The sequence below is a fragment of the Mixophyes fleayi genome, chromosome 1 (assembly GCF_038048845.1).
Source record: "Mixophyes fleayi isolate aMixFle1 chromosome 1, aMixFle1.hap1, whole genome shotgun sequence".
NCBI classification, from domain to species: domain Eukaryota; kingdom Metazoa; phylum Chordata; class Amphibia; order Anura; family Limnodynastidae; genus Mixophyes; species Mixophyes fleayi.
In genome coordinates, this window is record NC_134402.1 from 96,669,978 (window position 1) to 96,693,015 (window position 23,038).

At 36.8% G+C, this 23,038-nt stretch overlaps 1 protein-coding gene across 1 annotated transcript; it reads right to left on the bottom strand.

Moving 5' to 3' along the window:
• Window positions 1-224: 224 nt before the first annotated feature.
• TMEM144 (transmembrane protein 144) lies at window positions 225-19,732 on the bottom strand. Its single transcript, XM_075198217.1, has 12 exons — window positions 19,639-19,732; window positions 16,761-16,944; window positions 14,958-15,080; window positions 12,962-13,061; window positions 12,068-12,148; window positions 10,297-10,378; window positions 9,687-9,760; window positions 6,430-6,548; window positions 4,569-4,688; window positions 3,424-3,521; window positions 2,224-2,277; window positions 225-931 (listed from the first exon to the last, which is right to left on the bottom strand). Exons 2-12 carry the CDS (start codon window positions 16,900-16,902, stop codon window positions 848-850), a joined length of 1,077 nt encoding a protein of 358 aa, XP_075054318.1. The 5' UTR covers window positions 16,903-16,944; window positions 19,639-19,732; the 3' UTR covers window positions 225-847.
• Between the last annotated feature and the right edge of the window lie 3,306 nt (window positions 19,733-23,038).

Below are 23,038 nucleotides of genomic sequence, written 5' to 3' on the forward strand. Positions count from 1 at the left end.
CACACAGGAACGGGAGGTAATACACGGAGTAGGAACAGGCCAGAGGTCTGCGGACTGGACAGAGATGATAATGTTTGAGTGGCCTGACACAGCACAGGCGGAGATGTCTGGTACAAGCAGGGTCAGGTCCACAGGCAAACGTTCAGAGTCCGGGTACAGGCAGAAGGTCAGGGCCACAGGCAAAGGGTCGGAGTCCGGATACAGGCAGAAGATCAGAACCACGGTCAAAGGTTACAAATCAGCTTTAATGCTGCAGAACAACAAAACTGGAGTGGCATTTCCAAAGAAATATTTGATTTTCAGGTAGTAAGGCATATTGGACGTTCTCAAACACCAATATTATTTCTATGGGAAGGCAGGTGGGTGGGGACACAATTAACATCTCATTATACATCTTCCAGGTATTTCCATAGTTTATACTCATTCCATACATTGCATTTACATTTCTGATTTTTATTTAAACATATATTTCATAAGTTACCTTTAAAAAGGGTGTGAAAACAGAATTATGATTGAATGAATGTTATAAATTATAGTTTATGAAACTAGTACCAAAGTACAAAATTGTCTCATAAAAGGAAAATCTAGATAAATGTACACTTATGTAAACCAAAGAAACATTTACAAATGATAACATCAGAGTGTTCCTATGTGTTAGCTTTGATGATGCAGTTATGCTCTGGAAATATAAAGTGCAACAATATAATAAAAAATAACTGGCTCAAATTTCTTCAAATAAAGAAGAAGTTCAGTCCGTCCCAGATGAGTGTGTTTTTGTCAGCAGAAAACGTTTAGGTAAAATAATAAATCTCTAGCACCTCCTGGTGGACATTCCATAAAATTGTTGTTATGTTTTAGAAAAAGCTGTTAGGAGAGAACCTGATAGTACTATACAGAATGCCAGAACTAACAGCAGGTAGTTCCTTAGTCCCTGTAAAAGGAGAAATAAATTAAATATCACATGTTTTTGCTAAAAACAAATGAACACAAATTATACAGTGAAGACCAGTAAACTAACTTTAGATTTTTGAAAATAATTAACTATAATATATATGACTGATTAATGCTGTACACACGGATCTATCTGCTAAACAAGTTCAGGCTCCAATTTTGGCAGCCGTGTTGCCAATATGGTCCAGCCCTTTACAACTGGTTCAAATGGACCCCATATTTTGACATTGCCTTTGTTTTGGGACCAGAGGTTAGACTATATTAGGCAACTTTGCCAATATCACTGCCAGTTTAAGTGGGGTAGGGGGGATCTTTTAATGGGCAATATAGTTCAGAAGTTAAAATCTCCCAACATTGCCATAAATTGTTAATAAATTCCCCAAACTCTCTATTTAAAAATTAATTTTAAATTAAGGTGATACTTGGTGATTTTACTGTGCTGAGCAAAACCACTGCTTTCCCACACATCTGAATAGGCAATGCATTTTCAATAAACACAGAAAAACCTTTGCGATGTATTGCCTGTAAAAATTAATAGGAAAAATTCAGCCAGTCACAAGCAATGTTTACATGTTGACAGATTGTCATTGGCTGAGCGGGTACTGGCTTTGCTGGAACTTACTATATATATATATATATATATATATATATATATATATATATATATATATATATATATATATATATATATATATTTACTTAAATTAATATAGATTTATTTAAAAGAGCATTTTCATGTTCATTTCAACTGGCAATGCATTTGTATAGGATTTCTGCACCAATTGAGATGCACTCATCTCTCTGATTTACAGGCAATCTTGAGTGCCTGAAACCATTGATATTATTTTTGGAGACTGTCAAGACAATTTTACAAACCACTCTTTGCTACATTCTCCTTGCTCTATACTTCACAATAAAGAAATTAATCTTTTTTTGACATTTGACAAAGTGAAGATTCACATGCAGCAAAGTTAACACCTTTGGAGCTAAAATATATTGTAAATATACATACTGAATTACAGCTCTGCTTAAATAACTCTCATAAAGAACTCTCCTAATTGTGCGTGACATTGTTATCTTGTTTATTGAGGGCCGAAATAAAATAAGCACTTCAGCCACAAAAGTGCCACTCCTTGTGGATGAACTGCTTGGCTTGATAAATTGTACATGCTACCTCTCCTAAAATTGAATGGAAATGATTGAAAATTAGTGTTAGTTAGGTTAATAATAATGTAGTTACAAAATAATACCGAAATTATGTGATTAACTTACCCTTATTTCTTTAAAAACTAGAACTCCCCATAAAGCAGCAACCAATCCAGGACCCTATGATAACAATATAGAATAAATACACATCAAATGCTCAAATGCCTGAAAGTCATTTACATTCAGACATGCAAAATGTTAACAGTTAAAAGGGAATACAAACAAGACATTATCATGTTGTTTTTAAATATAAAGAAATTTAAAAAAAGGGTATTTTTGAAAACAGAGTTTCACATTGCACTGGTGTTTATAACAAAATATATATTAAATGGAGGACTTTTAATATGTTTAAGCATTGGGAAACAATTAAAAATTATTATATTTGAGGCAAATGTTTTGTTCTGCACACAAGATATACTGTCTACAATGGCAGATAGTTTGTACTTAACTTAGGTGGACTATGTACAATAAGTTCCAGATCTTAGGCCCACATACAGAGTATCTGGCTAGGTGTCCAATTCAGTCAGTCATTGGCAAAACTGCCCAGATTTAACCATTCTGCAGCCAATGATCACATGCACAAGACTGCTATATTCACCTTTATTAACGGATAATTACACCAACATGTCACACACACTTACTTACCTGTGCTCTGGCGATACCTTGATTCGGCAGGTTCCACAATGCCTTTAATGATCCAGTGTAGGAGATCCTCTTGGGCGGGCCCTTTGCAAACCAATTCTGGGTGTGTCAAAGGCCCTCCCCCAAGAAGTCTCATTTGAATAAATAGTAAATTCACAGAGACAGGCGTCGACAACACTGCGGTCTGTTTAAATAAGCAGTAGGAAAGAGGATATCCTGTGCTACACTGTTACAAGCATCGGGAGCCCACTTAATTGTGGTATCACCGGAGTACATATAAGTATGTTTTTTGTATTTTATACCACATCTTACATAACTACCAAACAATTTTTGTTTTGTTGTGCGTGAAATTACCCTATAAACATTAGTTTACCAGATAGCACAGGATGCTTTAAATCCATAAATAAGGTTTTGCTTTACGATCATGCCGTTTTTCATTGTAAGCCTAAGAAGTGATATTACTTTATCAAGAGAGCTATGCGGTGACTCAAATGTTGTGTAGTTAAATGTTGTGAGAAGGTCGGCTCGTGCTGTGTAATTGGTTGTTTGACATTCAGTAGATGCAAAATACTCTAACATGGTTTACACAACATATTTGTATTGAACATCACAGTAACTACTGACCGCAGTGATTATTGGGAAGCTGACCACAGCACTGAGATAGTTATTAGCCAGGAACCAGCAGCAGTTGGCAATTGCCCAGAGAAAGCCAGAGGTAAATCCTATAAAATACAGAAGAAATCACAATTGACACAAATTCTGAAACAAGAAAGGATTGTCAAAGACGTACTAATATGCTGACATGTGCTGACCATAGGAACACTGCTTACATATTAATCTATGACATCAGCATCCTGGATCCCCAGTGAGTCAAAGCACATAGAACAAGTAGCTCAAACATCTCAGAAGAAAAACCATTAGAAGCTCATTATAAAGGAATGAACCCTTTGTAAAGTCATGATTAGTTCACAAAATTCTATTACTGCCAACTAGTTTAGTTCCACTTATGTCAATATTATGTGCCAGATTCATTCAATTATCTCATAATTAAATTTAATTTGGTATAATCACTCACACGTGCCTCTCCCCAAAGAAAAAAATATTAATGTAGAGACTAGGTAAATGTATATAGCATTTGTTCCGGTAAATTAATCGTATAAAATAATAAAATCCCTGCAGAAATCCTATATTATGGCATATATTATGTGCAGCTCTATTATCTTAGGTCGTCAAACCTTATGGGGTATATTTACTAAACTGCGGGTTTGAAAAGTGGAGATGTTGCCTACAGCAACCAATTAGATTCTAGTTGTCATTTTGTAGAATGTAGTAAATACATGATAACTAGAATCTGATTGGTTGCTATAGGCAACATCTCCACTTTTTCAGACCGGAGGTTTAATAAATATACCCCCATGTGTCAGAGACAGAAAGACAAGGTGGTATACTACAGAAAATGTCTATATAAAAACAAAAAAAAACAGTGGAAAAAGCTCGTTGACAACCCACCAGTAAATTTCTTTTTTAATTGTACCTAGAATGAAAAATGGAATGATAATGTCTTCAGTTTTATATGTGCTCACCCCCTCATATTCCAGCCTTGGTTGTATTTTGTCATAATTAAAATGATATGTTTCATTTCTTTTACATATCAATATGGAAGAAACAAATATGCATCATGAAAAATACAACATAGGTTTACAATATAATAAGTGTACATTATTTTAGTTGGATTGTATTACACTATCTGTATTCCTGGCCACACTTACCAGGGAGTATGGCTTCTGGATAAACTTTGGGGCGGTTTTTCATTACAGCGCAGTAAATGAGGAAGTATACAGTGCTGGTCATAAAAATACCACTGTAGTGTGCAAACACATAATCCAGATCTGAAAAAGAGAATTATGTTTCAATAGAGAATAAAAGAGAAAAATATAAAAGATTTTGTTGACATAATAATTGCAGTCTGTGAGCAGCATTAAAGTGCCAAAAATTAATGCAGAAATTATATATGTTGTACAATAAATTGCCCGACAAAAACAGCAACAGAGAAAATGTCATTAAGCATGTAGGCATTTATCAATTAAGAAAATAATAGGATTTACTACCATGCACAAAATTATACTTAATTGTGCTATTGTTCAGGGGTAGAGTCATCAATCACAGATAAATCATGAATCACCTTGCACAAATGCAGCTCTCTGTGCCCTTAGCATACATAAGTACATGCCTACTGTACCCTTAAAGAGCCTCCATACAGGTGCTTGCATGCCCATCTGTAAGAGTGCAGGCTCAGACTGGAATGGAAATAAAAAAACAGCAGTTCAAGGTCCTGTCTACTGTCAGTTTTGGTCTAGTCCCTTAATTTATCTCAATTATTGATTTTTTTTCCTCTGTAAAGCAGTTCATCAAAGCCTTATTTATGTACCTTGTGAGAGTAATGGAACATTAAGTCTGTCTTTAGGTCATGTGTCACATACGCACATTTCAATCTATGTTTACCATGGTAGAGTGAGCTTATCAATTTGCTTTCCTATATAAAATATGGTGTCCATTGATAGTATAGGCCGACCATCAATCACCCCCAAATTTCAGGTAAAAATAAATGATTTTGTGGGTAGGGGTCTGTGCAGCCACCCGCTTACTAGTAAACCCCCCCCTTGAAGCTTATTTAACACTTTGAGCGCTGTAGACCAAATATTAATGTCTGTTCCCCATACTTCCAGGATATTGCAAGTGTAAATATTACTACAGTGCTCTCACAGTACGCTGCTAATCCCGGTCACTGACCAGGGGACCTGACAGAAAGCAGGAGTCCTTCTGGACAGTTATAATACACAATATTAATATCACCCCATTGTTTCTCTGCTGGACGGAGACTCTGGGCCTTATAAAGGTCCCTGTTTTAGGGATGAGGTATATTCTGTGGGTTTAGTCAATTGCAAAAGTGTTCCAAATACAGTGGCTTGCAAAAGTATTCTACCCCCTAAAAAGTCAACAGATTTGTCTGTATTACAAATGACACAAACGGATTGTTCCAGACAGTAATTTTTATTGCAAACCAGTAGCTTCTTAAAGTAAATTTAAACTCATAATTCCTTATTTCTCTGCAGATATTAAAAAAATAAAATAACAAAAAATGAAAACTGCTGCGTGCTTAAGTATTCAATCCCTGCAGACTGACGTCTGTTTTGGTAAGTATCTACACTGTTTGGGGGTGATTTTGCCAATTATTTCTTGCAGATTTGCTCCAGGTTGTTCAGGTTGGTTGGATGACGCTTTTGGTGCCACAGATTGCCAAAACGGAATGAGATATGGACTTCGAATTGCCCATTGTAGAACACTGACCTTTTTGTTGTTGAATCACGCCAGAGTTATGGTGGACATATGTTTGGGATAATTGTCCTGCTAAAAGGGGAGCTTTCTCCCAAGCATTAGTTTTCTAGCAGACTATATATAATTGTACCGGGGTAAATACCTGCGTTTTTACAGAACTTAGTATGTCATTATGTTTTTTAAGATAACATCTCTCCCAAATACAGGAAGTGCAGGTTAACAAAATATATAAACCAACAATAATGGCAATATTCTAAGGAAGACAACAAGAGGTAAGATTTGTTTTTCTCTTACCAAACTGACTTGCTCCAGCATATATACTTTGGTTGTTCTTGCTGTGGTCTTTGATATAGAGAACTGGAATAAAGCATGAGCCATAAAGAACTCCGGCTCCTATTGCCATCACTGAGCCTCTGTTACAAATAGACAATGTCATGGTAAAACAAAATGAAAATATTTTTACATTTATGCAATCCTCATACAAAATAATAATACAACAAAAAGTAAAACTATAGTATTACCAATGTTACAATTTCCAATAATAATGCAACCTGCACCCTTTCAAGGACAGCAGCAGCAACTGCTTGATTGACATGATGGGGCCTTGATATTTAGGGACAGGTTTCTTCTATTAAATCTGCTTCACACAACTATATGGGGAATGCGCCCAGGCTACATATGAATAATATGCACTTTTGCACTGTAAACTATTTAGAGCAGAACTAAATCTGAAATGTACATGTTTCAGTTTGAAGAGGACAAAGGAAACCATTATACATCTAGGATAAATAAAACAACATTATCTTTCAGCTCTAACGTCTAACAAATTGTTGCTATTGTTTACTTAGCTATATACTTAGTGGGAGAACCAGCCCCTCTAATGGAACTCCCTATTTATTCTGACCAAACATTCTCAAAACCCACCTCTTCAATAGTCAGCCCATCACAACCTGGTTCTAACTCCTCCTGGACACTACCATCCATTTACTTGTAATTGTAAATTTTATTCCAAATGGCCATTTTTTCAAAATCATTTGATTAGGAAATGCATTTCAATGGGAGCAGACAGCCCATTGAAATGCACTGTTTATAGACATGAAGAAAGAAATGTTTACATGTTGGCCGCTTGCTTGCAATTCGCGGAGCAGCTACCGAAATCAATGGGGCTGACAGCAAAGCAATAAAATGTTACTGTTCCAGCATCCAGCCCTGGCTGTCAGGGTATTCTGGTGCTTGCAGTTCCACGAGCCTCAACCAGCAATGCATATTCAAGCAGTCAATGGCTATCAAGGCTTGCTGATATGGACTATAAAATAGTTACCTATCTATACACACACTTGCACAAATATATATATATATATATATATATATATATATATATATATATATATATAAAAAATTGGGTTTTTTTTGTTTACATAATGGAGCATTTTTAAATTCATTTCAATTGTCAATGCTTATCTGTGGACTTCCTGCAGCCATTTAAATGCATAGGAAATCTCACTGGATTTCAAGCATCCAAAACCAGCGAGATAATTTTTTGGGATTTCCATGGTAATTTTGCAAATCACCCTTTATTAGATTCCCCCTCCTCAGCACTTCACAATGCAGAAATAAATTATTTCTGCAATTGTGAGTTGTGTTCAATGGAAACTACCGTACCAGAAAATTTTATTTAATTCAATCTGTCTACTTTCCAATATTAGAAGCAAAGGATATTTAATCATATTATTTCATATCTCTAATAGAAAGGTGCAACCTTAAACAGAAAACGTCACCAAAAGTGTAGAGAACAGAGTGTAACAAAAAAGGTGCACCGACAGCTTATGATAATTAGTTTATTTATTTGCATTCATTTTCCGGAACTTAGATTTAAACATCAAAACTTTTTATAATGGAAAAAAAAATAAAAAATGGGAGGACATGGCAAGAAGCGAGAAATGCCAATGTGGGTTTCGTTGTGCGGGTTTCAAGGCCTTGAAAAAGCAAGTACAGAACAATGGGCATTGGCATTTCTCGATTTTTGCCATGTCTTTTTATAGATACAGCATGAGGAATAAATGAACAAAACTCAGAACAGCCTTAGAATGTGCCCTTTACCGTGAGAGATTAGTTATTATAGATGAACATTTATAATAAGGCGAAACAGAATTTAGAATAGATAGATTTAGAACGCAGCATCTGACCACGAGGGATTAGCTATGTTAGAAGAGTTTTCTTAATATATGGATAAATTATTATTGCTACATATCTTAAAAGACGGATTATAAGAGACATATAACCTAGCCAAATTAAAAAGAGGATCCTAGATAATAGGTTATGCTTTGATATCTCTTAAATAGTTTTGATTATGAAATTCAGTGCATGCTAACAAATAGAGCATCAGCACATTACTTGATACAAAAGAGAAACAGCTTAGTTATTACAATCATGTGTAACATAATACGCTCAACAAAGAAATCTCCAAATCCCTCTAACCAGAAAATTACAAAGCTTTATCAATTGTTCAAAAGTAGGGACTAATACTATACATTTAATGGGCATAAAGAGTTTTTAATTTCATTTGCACATGTACTTTACACAGAGCACATTACACACAGTTGTTTTAATATTTTGCCGTTTCCTAATAGTTATAAGGATTTTAATTAACAAATAATAAAGTTTGATTTTTAAATCTAAGTTCAGGAGAATACATGCAAATAAACTAATCATCATAAACTGTCAATGCAATTTTTTTCTTTACCTCTGTTCTCTACACTTCTTATGACATTGTGTATGTCAATTTCTTTTTGGTTTGAAAAAGTGGAGATTTACATGGCAATATTCCCCTTAGTATTTTAGGGGAACAGCAAATTGCCATGTAAATCACAAAGAAATATGTGATTTTGTCAAAAATCAATTGTGTAAAAAAGATCAAGGCAATTTTATTTCTAATCAACAATAATATCATCAACAACAACAAGCTGCATAATAGTAACAATAATAAGAGAATGGAGCAGAGAGTATAATAAAGTTACAATAAAAAGTGTATAACAAAAACGAAAATAAGCCACACCAATGAAGAATCTAATATTAACATTTCAGGGTTATATTTACTAAACTGCAGGTTTGAAAATGTGCCTACAGCAACTAATCAGATTCGAGTTCTCATTTATTTAGCACATTCTACAAAATGACAGCTAGAATCTGATTGGCTGCTATAGTCCACATTTTCAAACCCGCAGTTTAGTAAATATATCCCTCTGTGTTTTGTCCGGCTGCTGCTGTTAATCAATTCAGATAGTCTAAATTTGAATGTTTGATTGTAAATAATAGAATGTTACAGCAACTCTGCTTGCAAGTGATATATATTCATGAGTGCTTGAATTTACTATAAATGGTATCTATAGGCTTCAGCAAAATGATACTCAACTTATATGTCAGTAATGACAGAATGGCATGTGTCATCTATTTAATTGTATTTTACCCCTACAAGTCCGTCTTCCTGTCCAGAGTGCAGATGACCCAGCTATTGTTTATTTGCGTAGTTAAAGTGAGAATAGTTTGCTTACATTATCCGCCTTTGCAAAGGTGATAATTTGTCTACCCAGGATTCATCTGTAACAGCACGTTCCTGTGAGTTAATCTGTTGGAAAAACACAAAAGCAGGTTGTTTAGCTGCGGCGTGTAATTAAAGGGCATCAATCACCAGAAACAGATGAGAAATATTCACATGACTTCTTAGAAAGTTTCTTAATTATGCTTATACCGTAGGTATATTAGTTTATGGTAATCACAGAAAACAACTACACGCAGCATGAATTTACAAGTGTTTAGATGAAGGTCAAGATAAAACTGGGGGTTAGGGCACAGCTTTAGAGGTTAACTAATGCTCATAGGACATATATACAGAAATAAGGAGACCGGTGTATTTTCGCTATATAGAACCTGGTAACCAACTCTTCATTGGGGGAGTGCAGGTAATTTCCATATAGACAACAATGAATATCAATGACAACATTTTGATAAAAGGAACATTTTAAAAGAAAAACACTGTATGATAGTTACCAATTAATGGTGTATACAACCTGTGACTGTCCAGATCTCTTATTGTCCTCAGCAAAAGCATTAGCGGATTGTGAATAAAAACACGTAACAGAAATGTTACTTTATGATACGTACACTATTCCTTAGCAGTGGGGTTGTTTCTGATTCTGATGTGACACTTTTTACTTCGGTTTTCACAAACAGAAAAATAATGGCACTAAAAGGCAAATACAAATACTGCATATGAATCGGCCTTGGACACTATTGTCTTATATAGACTGAAGAAACCTCGAAATTTGAAAAGGTCGATTACAAAGAAAATCTATAGGCTGATGACATAAGATTTATATTAGCCGAGTGTCACAATCTAGCGCTTGTCTCATTGAAATAAATGTGCATTAGCCCTTGCTGTGAACTAGCCCTGACCTCTTCTATGTGATTGTGACAGTCTAATTGCAAATCTGTGTGTCATACGCCCCACTGATCTACAGGGCTTAAATACAGTAACTCACCGACCTAGTATATGTGTACAGGTGAATGCCGCCCCCCCCCCCCCCCCCTCAGCAAGCTCATGGGCCATATGTTGAAGTAGGGGTTGTGGTTTATTGTGCTTCCTTGTGGATGTATTGTAGGAGAAGGGTAAAGGTGACCCCCTATACCATCAAAGCGGAGACAATAGTAAGAAACTCCTTTACGAGTTTCTTACTGTTGTCTCCTCTTTGTGAAATAAATGTAGTTTATGACAAACAGTGCAGTATTAATGGTGTGAAGGATATGAGCACTTAGAAACGGTGGTACATAAACAAGGAACGGAATACCTCTAAATAGAGTACATAATAGGTATGGTGTGATTATAATTTATTAGAAACATTTGTCAAACTGCATTTATCTCACATTTCAGTCACCTGCGTCCAATATGCTTTCAACATTCTAGCGCCAAGGAATTTCTTACTATTGTCATGGGCCATGTGCATACGTAGTGTGTGACCACTGTGGTTTTGAATGTAGGAAACAAAGGCACATGCTGTGTAAAGGCAAAGGCTTCACCACTAATGCAATCTTATGGTGTCATGACGACACTTGGAAGTCATTTACCCTGCACCACAGATTCGTAAATGGTCCACAATGTAACTACACTGCAACCAGAGATTACACCCAAATTCACTTGAAGTGGGAAATAAACCCCTAATATATTGTAGAAGTCACTGGAATGTCAGCACAAGTCTGTTCATTCAGAAACCGCTCACCTCCAAGTCCATCACAGATTCCTAGTTATGGACTGTTATAGATAAACTGATATTATAGCAGCATTATTGTTACATTTCACATTTTCTTACCAAATTACATATCGCAATTAAAAATGTAAAACATTTCCTTCATCATAGAATTTTATTAGTTCTATACATTTTCTGTGCCATAACCTCACTGCACCACAGCAAGAACTGCCAATGTTCTGCACCCCACCTCATTGTATCTATATAAAATAGCCATTTAAATAATTAAGTAATAACTCATTTGCTTTGTGTTTATAACATGCAATGTACAAAACAAACATATGAAAATAACAGTGTGTAAAGCCTGGTCCTATGTGACTTTGCTCCATAAAATGGCACAACACATTCTCATATATGTGTATGTGTCTTTTACCTGGAATTTTAACATATTAGGTCTAGTTCCACTTTGAAATTGAAAAGTTCTGATACTGGAATTATGAACCATTTTGATCTCTACTATCTGGTACGTTAATGTGCCAATCAAGTACGGCTTTTCTCCCTTAATTGACATATTTACTTCAGTTTTACTATTAACCCTATAGTTGCACTGTGCTAGGTTATATAAGGATACCCCAGTTATGTACACAAAGCAGACACAGCATGAATGGAATACATAAATATGATCAGGATACCTCAGAGCTGAAAGACCTGCTCCTGCATAATTTAAATATGGCCTTTCCACTACTTCTGGGTCTATCCCAAACATCCCAAATCTGGAAAACACAAAGAAAATAATTTCATCATGGATATCAATTTTCATATGAAAGTTTATATTGCCATCAAAGTCACAAAGTGAAAAATTAAATGATTCCTTCCCATTTTGATCTAGTGATCTAATTATTATTATTAATATTGAAAAACAGTCGAGACAGTATATACTGAAAGTCATTTGAATCCTGGTGGCTGCTTGTGGTACCAAATGGAAACGCTCCCTCCTCTTTTACATTTCTGTAATATTTAAATTCTAAGTTAAAAAGTTGTTATCAACTTCCAAACATTTTATTCTGACATATATTCATCTCCCCAAATTACTCCCTTAACTGTTTGACTGACTGACTGACTGACTGTGCAGACATTATATGTACTTTTTTCATTTTGTGTCTAATTGTAAAGTAGGTGCAAAACTTTTCACATTCTTTGTACACAATTAATAAGGCATAGAACATTTTGTATTTATAGTTGGCATGCCAAGTTATTACAATCTTATTGTTAATTGAAGTAGAATAGATCTGCTGCACTAGGAACTAACCTTTAAGACATGTTGCTACTCTAAAGAGGACAGTTTGTGTATCTTACATGCACTATCATTATTATTTATATAGTGCCAATTAAAGTAGGCAGCGCTGTACAGAGACCATGTAGTCATTCACATTGGTCCCTGCCCCACTGGATGATAGAAATGTGAACGATATTCTTAATAAAAGATTTATAAATGCATCTTACTTATTAATGATTCATTCTGTTTAGTTTTACTCCTAAATGAATACTTTGCATGTCAAATGATATGATGATGATGATGATGATACCTTGAACTTGCCCATCCAGTTAGTAGGTTGGTTGAAGCCCAAAGGAGAAGACCTAGCCCAAGTCCAACTGTCTTTACTATTGGTACAACTGTAATATTACCTGTAAGAAATATATTTACTGGGTACCACCAATGTTGTATAAATGCTTTGTTATGAAGACAAAAATAAGAAAAAGATAACATAGTTTTATAAACCACAGAGTTCAGCGAATGGTACAATGTCACAGGGATGGAAACATTCTTCAATCCTTTAAATGAACAAAAACAGACCTCCCAGAAGAGAGACATGACAATTCATTCTCAGTATAGGACCAAACATTTCTACATAGACTGTAAATATGTTCCAGGATCAAAATGCTTTCTCATTGCCATCCTAGCTGAGCCCTGGATTTGGGCAATTAAATAATAAGTGTTGCCTGTTATAAATACATTTGTATTTCCCCTAATAGCAATCAAATAGTACTGCCCCATTACAGAATTATAAAATAATATTTTTTTATCTCTTTTCTCTTAATATAATAAATTAATTTTGCACTCATTATATTCATACAATAATTTTGCCCCACACGATAATTAATAATTATATTTGCCTTGTGTATTGAGCCTCCTCTTATGTTCTGAATGGCCAGATAGCGCACAACTGCACGCAGTTTGGGACTGTTCAAGCTGCTACATATTTCTGGCAGATTGAAACCACTGGATATAAAATCCGCAGGTGACGTGTGACAATTTCAAAACAGACCAAACAATAACTGCTTAGTAAATTTCCCCACATGCAGTCAAGTAGGGCATATATACACAGAGGGCTTGATCCATGTTTGGACATAAGTCCATTTGCGTAGCGCATCTTGCATGAAAATAGCTCTGCGGACTCTCAGAAACGGACCTTAAGCCAATGAACGCAATTCATGTCCAAATGCAAACGGCACAACTGTCTACAACTTGAGAGGCAGAATGGGGGAGTGAAGGGGCAGACTACCTTTGGCAATGTACAGTAAGGGCAGATAAGGCCAATTCAAGTCCTGCGTTTCTCGTACCTATGCTTGGTTTCACCTGTATCATTTGCTCCTACTTCAGGTCACGTGTAATTGCCGATTGTGATGACTGACATGGCATAATCGCTGATTCACAAAAACATGTATGCGTGCCACTAACTAGGACAGAACATATGTATGCAACTAAGAGGGTTCTTTTAGCTTACAAAATGTGTTCTGATGTGAGAATTCCTCTCCACTTCAACATGTCTCAACAGCACATTTCCATCTTCTACTAAGGCTGTGATTTTCCAGCTGGAAAGTCTAATAGGTAAATTGCTGCCAAGTGAAATCTCTTTTTGGCTCTATATAACCAAGTATGTAAGAAAAAGTGTGGTGTTCCACATGCAGGAAAGAAGCTTACTTCCTGCTCTTGTCTTGTCAAGACTGCCGCTGTTATATCCCCATTAAAGTAATTTCCTTGTAAATAAATCTATCGGCTACATCCCATGACTGTATATACAATGTTTTTAATGTCAGAATGGGAAATTACTAATTAATTTGCTAATCCACTTCTTTTGTTTGAGATTGTATTATTTACTCATAGATCATCCATGTGTTTCTTGCAGGGATTTACTTGGTATGAAAATATTTCTATACTGATATGTCGCACCATTTAAAATTAAAGCGTTTCAATGTCACCAAGCTAATCCCTTTATATTTACACTCGTGATTACTATATTTCATAACTACACAAGCGTATAATTTCCCTCCTGCCTTCTCAGAAAAAATGTAAACTAAACATACAAAAATTACAGGTACATAATTAATAAAACACACAACCAAACCCCAAGTACTGCCTATAGCAACCATCTCCACTTGTTCAACCCGTAGTTTAGTAAATATACCCTCTAGTCAGCATTCAGCAAGGCTTTTTGAAGGACTTTCACAATAAAGCATTTCAATTATGTTTATCACAATACAAAACTGGAGTGAAAAGAAATTTTATTTTTTTATATTTACCTGTAGCCCATACACAACCTCCAACCATTGCAAGAGGCCAGAATTTTGGACAACGGAGAATGATATTGACCACTAAAGCGACTATCCATATTGATGCACAGAGAATCCATTGGAAGAACATGCCTAAAAGAAACAATTATTACAATTTAACATTAAAATAACATTAAAAATAATTATAAAAACGAAAGGCACAGATATATTTAATGTATATATATATATATATATATATATATATATATATATATACACACACAAGTTAACTAGTGCATGATACTCATGCATTCTAGTCAAATCAAGCTACTTAAGGTGTTAAAAAGGTTCTTGTCATGCATTTGGGCCTAGCCCAGGCCTCCTCAGGGGAAGAGCGTTACTTCCCGACGCAAGCGCCCTTTTTTAACGTAGTTTTGTCCACATGTCACCACCTCATCATTTTTCTCCATCACCTCATCCTTCATCTTCATCGCCACATCCTTCATCAAGCTACTTAAGGTGTTAAAAACTCCCCACTGTCACCCCCGGCAACCACCAACAACTCCTAACTGTCACTTCTCCTTCAAGAAATATATAGGTCAGTGTATAACTCTGCCCAGCAGGTGGCGCTGCAGCTTGGTTTTTTTTTTCCACACACGCCACTAGGCATTTATATAGTAGATATATATATATATCAAAATGATAAGTTATGGAAGGACGGCGCCTTCAGGTGTAAAGACAGATAATTGTGTATATATAGTCAGTAAGCTCAGAGAGTCCAGAGAACATAAAGTCCCGAGAAAAGTAGGATTTGATACAAATTGATAATCATATAGAAAAGTACAATTTGGGGTTAGGACATATATCAATGATAAATTATATCCAAAGCAGTAAATTCATGTAGAATAGTATATACTTGATAATTAAAAAATTATCATAAAGAATTGATATGAACTGCACCTTGTATAGCAATAAAGCACAATAATCATAAACTCAATGAACTCCAAGAAAATGTTTTCATATAATCATTGCAGTTGGAAAATAGAAAAATCTTATTAGTAAGTTATTATTTCAGCCGGATGGTGTAATTAAGCTGTAGAGGTGCGGAACCCTCAAGAACGGCTGAGCATTAAAAACACTAGTGTAATGCACAAATTTGACATCAGTGGTTATGAGGTCTTAATAGAAGCTTGAAATATTTCCTTAGCTTTTCTAATGATCTGTTTTGCTTTGTAGAATTATATTAAAAGGCCCTCACTAGCAAAATGCTTTATATTGTTCTGGAATAAGCATTTGGGGGTATATACTATTCTACATGAATTTACTGCTTTGGATATAATTTATCATTGATATATGTCCTAACCCCAAATTGTACTTTTCTATATGATTATCAATTTGTATCAAATCCTTTGACTTTAATATGATCTATTATGGTATTTTGTTTGCTACTATTATGATATTTTATTAAACATAATTTTATTATCTGGTATCAGCGCTCTCCTAGCCCCCTTTTTTCCAAATGCAGCCTGCTCTATTCAATGCGTTTATCACAAGGTAAATGAAATGACGTTAATGGAGTTACTGATATTGACCTTCCAAACGCTAATAGCTGTGATTGACATGTTGTTTCACTTTCGTTTGAACTTGCACTTTTAAATAGAAATCAAAGGCCTAAATGAACTAAATTAACAATATCATTAGTACTTGAGAAAATAGAAAAACTGTAACACAGAAAATCGTATTAGTTTCCAATACTGTCTACAGTAACATAAAAGATATTCAGTAACTGACATTCAATAACAAACAACAAGCCTGGTCAGATAGGTTTCCTACCATCTCCAGTGTCAAACTTCTTCACTGGGACAAAGTTGGAGCCAAACAAGATAACAGATACAACAGAAGATGCGAAGCCCAGTGCTAGATTTGAACTGTTACTATTGACGCTGTGGTTACTATCAATCATCCAGTCGTCCATAGTTTTGGCTGCCTTGAGTTCCTTTTCCCAGATCTATAGAGTCTAAATAAAAACACAAAGTACATATGTAATGATTTCAGTTACAATATACATTTAAAAGTTTATTTGCATTTCAAATAAAGGATAACAAAATAGTAGTCTTGTCAGTACGGTGAGGTACTGTTTAAATCGTAAACACTATAAGATCATTTATCTTAAGCTGAGTACACGCTACAGGGTTTTTGTCCAATAATCAGCTCAACCAGCCGACATACGACCGCTCATTCGAAAGTCGGGTCAGTGTGTGTAGTGACACGATGGTCGAACGTCTGCCCAAATAGACGATTACCGCCTCATTTGGTTGGTCGTACCGTTCAATATTTTCCAATCAATCACCTAACGATCATGCAGTGTGTATGCACTCCTGCTGACGATCTCCATAGAGTTTACAGAGTGGGGCTCTTTTCAGCCGATGTTAGCACTGAATGTCAGAGTGAATAAATGTAAAGAGTGCTGTAGAAGGAATAACTAATTTGTTCGTTCTGAGACAGAATATTTTGTTTCAGACATGTGGATAGCTATAACAAGGCGGTTTAATCAGTGTGACAATGTGACAGTAGTGAATGAATGAATATTGTGCTGTCATTCTCCGGACTAGAGGACCAGATGAAGAGCACAGATCTGAAGGTAAATCGTGTCAGTGTGTATTCATGAATCGTCAGACTGATCGGACCTTCAGTCGTAGGTATAATCGGTCTGAATAATTCTTCAGTGTGTACCCAGCTTTACACACACTAGAACCAATTCCAATTGTTATACTGACCAAATGAATGCTGACTTGCAAATCAAGTTTGGTTGTGCTCTTAGTAGCTGCATTACAATGGATCAAACTGAACTGGTCTTAGTAAAATGTGATATCAGCAACTTAACGAGGGAATATCCACTCTGTCCATCACTGGGACTCCACAGATTCAACTCAGCCAGAAAGTCAACACTCATTTTATGGAGCTAACTTTATTATGAAAATAAAATCTATAAAACTCTGGCAAATATAAAGGAGAGGTAAGCATTACGTGTTAGAATAAGGAGGACAGGGTGCAGGATAGACTAAACTAACAAAATCAAGGTATTGAAATTTAAATACCAACTGCACATGACATGTATATACAGAATAAATATTTGTAATTTGTATAATGTGGATATACATGTCATGCACAGCAACTATTTTCACACTGTGCTTTGATGTGAGTTATTATAACAGTGTACACATAGTTAGATACCAGTAGATTAGTTTAGTGACTTTAGAGCAGGATTTATTATGAGTTACAGCCAGGAGGTGTAACCAAGTAAGAAATACAAGTCTAGCTATCTTATGATGCTATTGGGGGCATTATAATTAAATAGCCCCAACCTAGTGCCAGAGCACCAATTCTCAACTGTGGCCCTTGAGGCAACAGGGTCAGAAGACAGGTCATTCTTTGCTTCTATGGCAGTGAGGACAGCATTCTGAAGTACACCTCAATTCTGCATTTTCTGACTAAATAGATAGTATTATTAAATTTATAGATTTAGGCACCCCTCCACAATCCTAACATCAGGCAAAAGGACAGGATGTAAGGGAGGGAAGCAATGGAATACAAGGTGGAAAAAGGGCTCTGCGACAAGGACAGATGAAGAGAATTTGCATGAGAGCATTGAGGAAGTGACAGGACATGGGTTTATATGGAAAAGCAGAGCGATCTGGGTAGTGTATCGGTGGGAGAAAGAGGACTGAGAATAAGGGTGGCGTGTTCAGATAAACAATTTGCCTGTGTAATTCTCCCTCTTGGACGGAGTAAATTCTTTGCAAATTTAATATAAATATAAAATATATATATATATATATGTATAGTGGTTTAATGTGTGTGTGTCCTTTAGCATTTTGGGGGGCTAAGGAGGGAATGCATAAGCACCCTGACCTCGGTGAGCTATGGGGGGCCGAACAGCCTTTTGCCTGTTCCTGCCCCAGTTCATGTGGTGTCTAGGTATAATGAAACACCTTAATATGCAGTAATTAACATACATAAGTTTAGTTATCCCGCACAGTGACTGTGATGGAAACCCAGTGAAATTTACAGGAAAGAATTACAATTATGTATGCATAATGTGCACATTAGCCAATATCTCAAAGTGAAATTTAAGAACCATGCAAAACACCAGAACATGTTTGATTACATGGATCTTATATGGTTTGTCTAAGCAAGTTGAAATCGAACATTACTATTTTTCATTTTCACTTATATGTGTCCTGGTACTTGCTCCTATATGATGGAAGATGCCCAAATCTGAAACGGTCAGGGCATTTGCATACAGAACACACTATTTTGTGCAAAAGGCACTTATGTATGTAAATAATCTAACTAAAAAGTATCAAGTTCACTGTAATAGATGACCTAGTGCTAGAAGTATGGAAATCACCTAATCACTCAGTAGCGTCTCCCTTCCCTATTTAGGCTAGGACATAACCTGTTATACTGCTGCTGTCATTGCAATGTAATCTGATTGCACCTTCTTTTTACTGTGCTTCAGCCATAACAGGAAGAATCTATATATTATATAAGCATGCCGCAGTGGTTTAGGAACCAAGTGAGTTAATAAGTGCATTATCCTCCATATAAAATTCTTCAGCAGTGATCCTTTGATCCTTTGGTAATACATTGGTCCTAAAAGAAACTTGTTAAGCGACTTATGATGTAGATATAAGAACCCGGCACTTACCGCCCGCCGCTATCCGTCTCGGTACTTATTCCACATACACATGAATAAGTCATGTGACTGACTTCCTGATCACGTGACATTCAGGATCAGCGCTGTGGCTGCTGCTCGCTGCATAGTTACAGCAGCGTGTTAGCTGAGCAGTGTCACAGCATGGGCGGATCTAGAGGGGATAGGAGTGCAGGCAGTACCACTGCGTCCTCACATCCCTAACAGTGCAAGTAAATAATGTACATCGCTATGGATGTGAGATTTGCTTTTTTTTTTATTTTGGCCCATTGAGGCTCCCATACCGGGAAGCGCCGACGAGCACATTCAGCACAGTGCACGGATCACATTAATGTGCTGCCCATCTGCCCTCCAGCCCTAGGGTAATAAATAACGTGAGATGACAATTAACTTTAGGATTATCTGCAAATAAGGAATCATTAGCATAAATACCCTCTACCTTTCCTGTTGAAAATTTGAGTGGTTTTATATAAACATAGCAAAACAAGTACATACATCAAGAGCCTGTAATGTAGCAGGACAATCCTGTTGAACTTGGGAAGGGGTGCTTTAAGCAATAAAATATTAAACATTGCAATAAAATATACCCTGATATTAAAAGCCCGGGAATAGGGTGCTTGAGCAGCCAGGCCCAGTGCACAGTATACTTCATACTTGCCAACATTTTAAACCTATGCTCCAGGAGATCCTGGAGCAGAGGTCATGTGACGAGTGACAGGGTAGGCGGGGGTTGGCTGGCGCTATAGTTTTACCTTAGCACCGCCCCCTGCTTAGAAATGCTAAAATTCAGGGCATTTCAAAGCAGGGGGCGTGGCTTGATTACGCAAAATTGCATCATTAAGCCCCACCTTCATCACACCCGGGAGAGGGCCTGCTCTCCTGGGGGGACTCCCTTAAATTCGGGAGCCTCACGAAAATTCGGAGATAGTAAGCAAGTATGGTATACGTTCTTTAATCACAGAAGGTGTAGTCATCTGTGTCCCTCCGCCGCTGTGTGTGCCGCCCATCTTTCCTCCGCTGACAGCATGTGCGATCAAAGCAAGCTACAGCGACGCATAGAAGAAGGTATGTATGGGGGAAGGTGCTTTCAAAGTATGTGTAAGTGTCAGGGGCGGATCCAGAACTTAATTGTACCGGGGGCGATTAAGGGGGGGTGATTTAGCCCCGCCCCCTTTTTGCCACCTAAGGCTGCCGACGGCTGCACACTATGTGCAGGTCCGTTCGGCAGAGAGAGTGAAGGAGAGAGTCCTGCCCGGCTGCTCTGATTGTGTCAATCAGAGCAGTTGGGCAGGACTATCTCCCTAACTCTCTGCCGAACGGACCTGCACATAGTGTGCAGTCGCCGGCAGCAAGCCCCGATTGCCCCCCCCCCCCCCCCCCCCCCCCCTGGATCCGCCACTGGTAAGTGTGTTAAAAATTAATAAGCTATATGTTTAATCCGCTCACAATGCATTTTCCATTTTAGTTAATGTAAGCGGTTGTTAGCCTCAGAATGCTCATATGCAGAATTACTGGAAGCTTGGAACAAGTTATTATTATTATTATTATTATATAGGCAACACCTCTACAATACACATTACACCGTTATATTAATAGCAGGGTTTAGAGCGTCTTTCTAGAAATGTTTATTTCTGGTCCTGTGCATTACTTGATACATGAATTCAATGATTCATAAGTTTTAATTATATCCATTATTAACATAAGGGACATTGCCATCTCCAGATGGAACTTCAGATCAGCAACTGCTTCATTTGGTTCATTCGGTTGTCTGAATCGTAAAATAAATTTAAGTGAAGTAGGTTTATTGGCAACAGGGGCACTATTCTGCAGTAGAGGGGTAGCCTCTTTGCAGCTCCACCACTGACAGCATGTGTGAAGAAAGCAAGCTACAACACCACATGGAAGAAGATAGGTGTCGAGGAAGTGGTTTGGGGTGGGAGGGTTGAAATAGGTCTTTAATGTAATGTGGGTGGGAGCGTGAACTATTAATTTAATGGTAGGGTGAGGGTGGGGGATAAAGGTGTCCTCAATGCTGAGAAATACAGGCAGGTACTCATCTATCATGCAATACCATCAGTGAGGTGTCTGATTGGCTCCAAATTTATTCTCCAGCAGGACAAGGACCCCAAACATACAGCCGAGGTCATTAAGAACTATCTTCAGTGTAAAGAAGAACAAGTCCTGGAAGTGATGATATGGCCCCCACAGAGCCCTGATCTGAACATCATCAAGTCTGTCTGGGATTACATGAAGAGACAGAAGGATTTGAGCAAGCCTACATCCACAGAAGATCTGTGGTTAGTTCTCCAAGATGTTTGGAACAACCTCCCTGCTGCGTTCCTTCAAAAACTCTGTGCAGAGGTATCTAGAAAAATATGCTGTTTTGAAGGCAAAGGGTGGTCACATCAAATATTGATTTGATTTATGTTTCTCTTCTGTTCATTCACTTTGCATTTTGTTAATTGATAAAAATAAACTATTAACACTGCTATTTTTGTTTTTGGCACACATATATATACATATTCAGGTGCGCTGCTGCTCAGGTTCTGAAAATCTCTTAAATCATTCATTAGAGATGCTGCCAATGACTGAGACTGGGAGAGAGAGAGTACCTATTTGATCCTCTAGAGAAATAATTCCAGGCCTTTTTGGAGAGACCATCTGGTACGCAGTTTTTACCTTATCTATATGGTTGGAACACACGGGTGTCCTGTATACTACAATTGCTTTTATTCTGGGCGTAGTTGTTTGCTCACGCTAAGGAAGCCCTGTAGGAGGTGTATATACTCACAGGTGGTGTGATTGCACATCTTGACAATACTACTCTATGCTGTGTTTTGTTTTCTGCATTGTTCGTTATTTGATCTACTAGGAGGAACAACCTATGAGGAGGATTTTCCCTCTCTGATTAGACGACCTACTAACACCTTATGGTACGCATTATATTACATCCATCTATACTATACAAGTGATAATACACATTGAGGCGCCCTGCCTGTCTTCTGTTACAGTGTCTCCATTTCCGGACTAACCATCTGGCTACAGGTCATCGCGGCTGCCGCTCATACTTGAGCTTTCTACATACCTGGAACTTTTCTACTTTTGATACTGCATTATTGTGACTACGTTGTGGTTGTTAGCGCCATTCTATATCTGTTTGTTGGTTTTGTCATATATATATATATATATATATATATATATATATATATATATATATCTGAAGTGGGCAAGTATACAGAGTACACTGCTATCATTGTAAAACTATCAAATTCCAATAACATACATTTTGCTATACGTTTTGAATTATCAGGGCTTGTCAATGTCTTGTGTGTGAATGTTCATGTGTAGGCTTCTGTTTGTGTGATAAAAAATATATTCCAGGGAGCTACATGAT

Coding starts and splice junctions, on each gene's coding strand:
- TMEM144 (XM_075198217.1), bottom strand. CDS start 16,902: ATGGACGACTGGATGATTGATAGTAACCACAGCGTCAATAGTAACAGT. Junction 10,379..12,067: donor GCAGGTCTTTCAGCTCTGAG/GTATCCTGATCA, acceptor TTTGCCTTTTAG/TGCCATTATTTTTCTGTTTG. Junction 9,761..10,296: donor CCCCACTGCTAAGGAATAGT/GTACGTATCATA, acceptor TTTTTCCAACAG/ATTAACTCACAGGAACGTGC.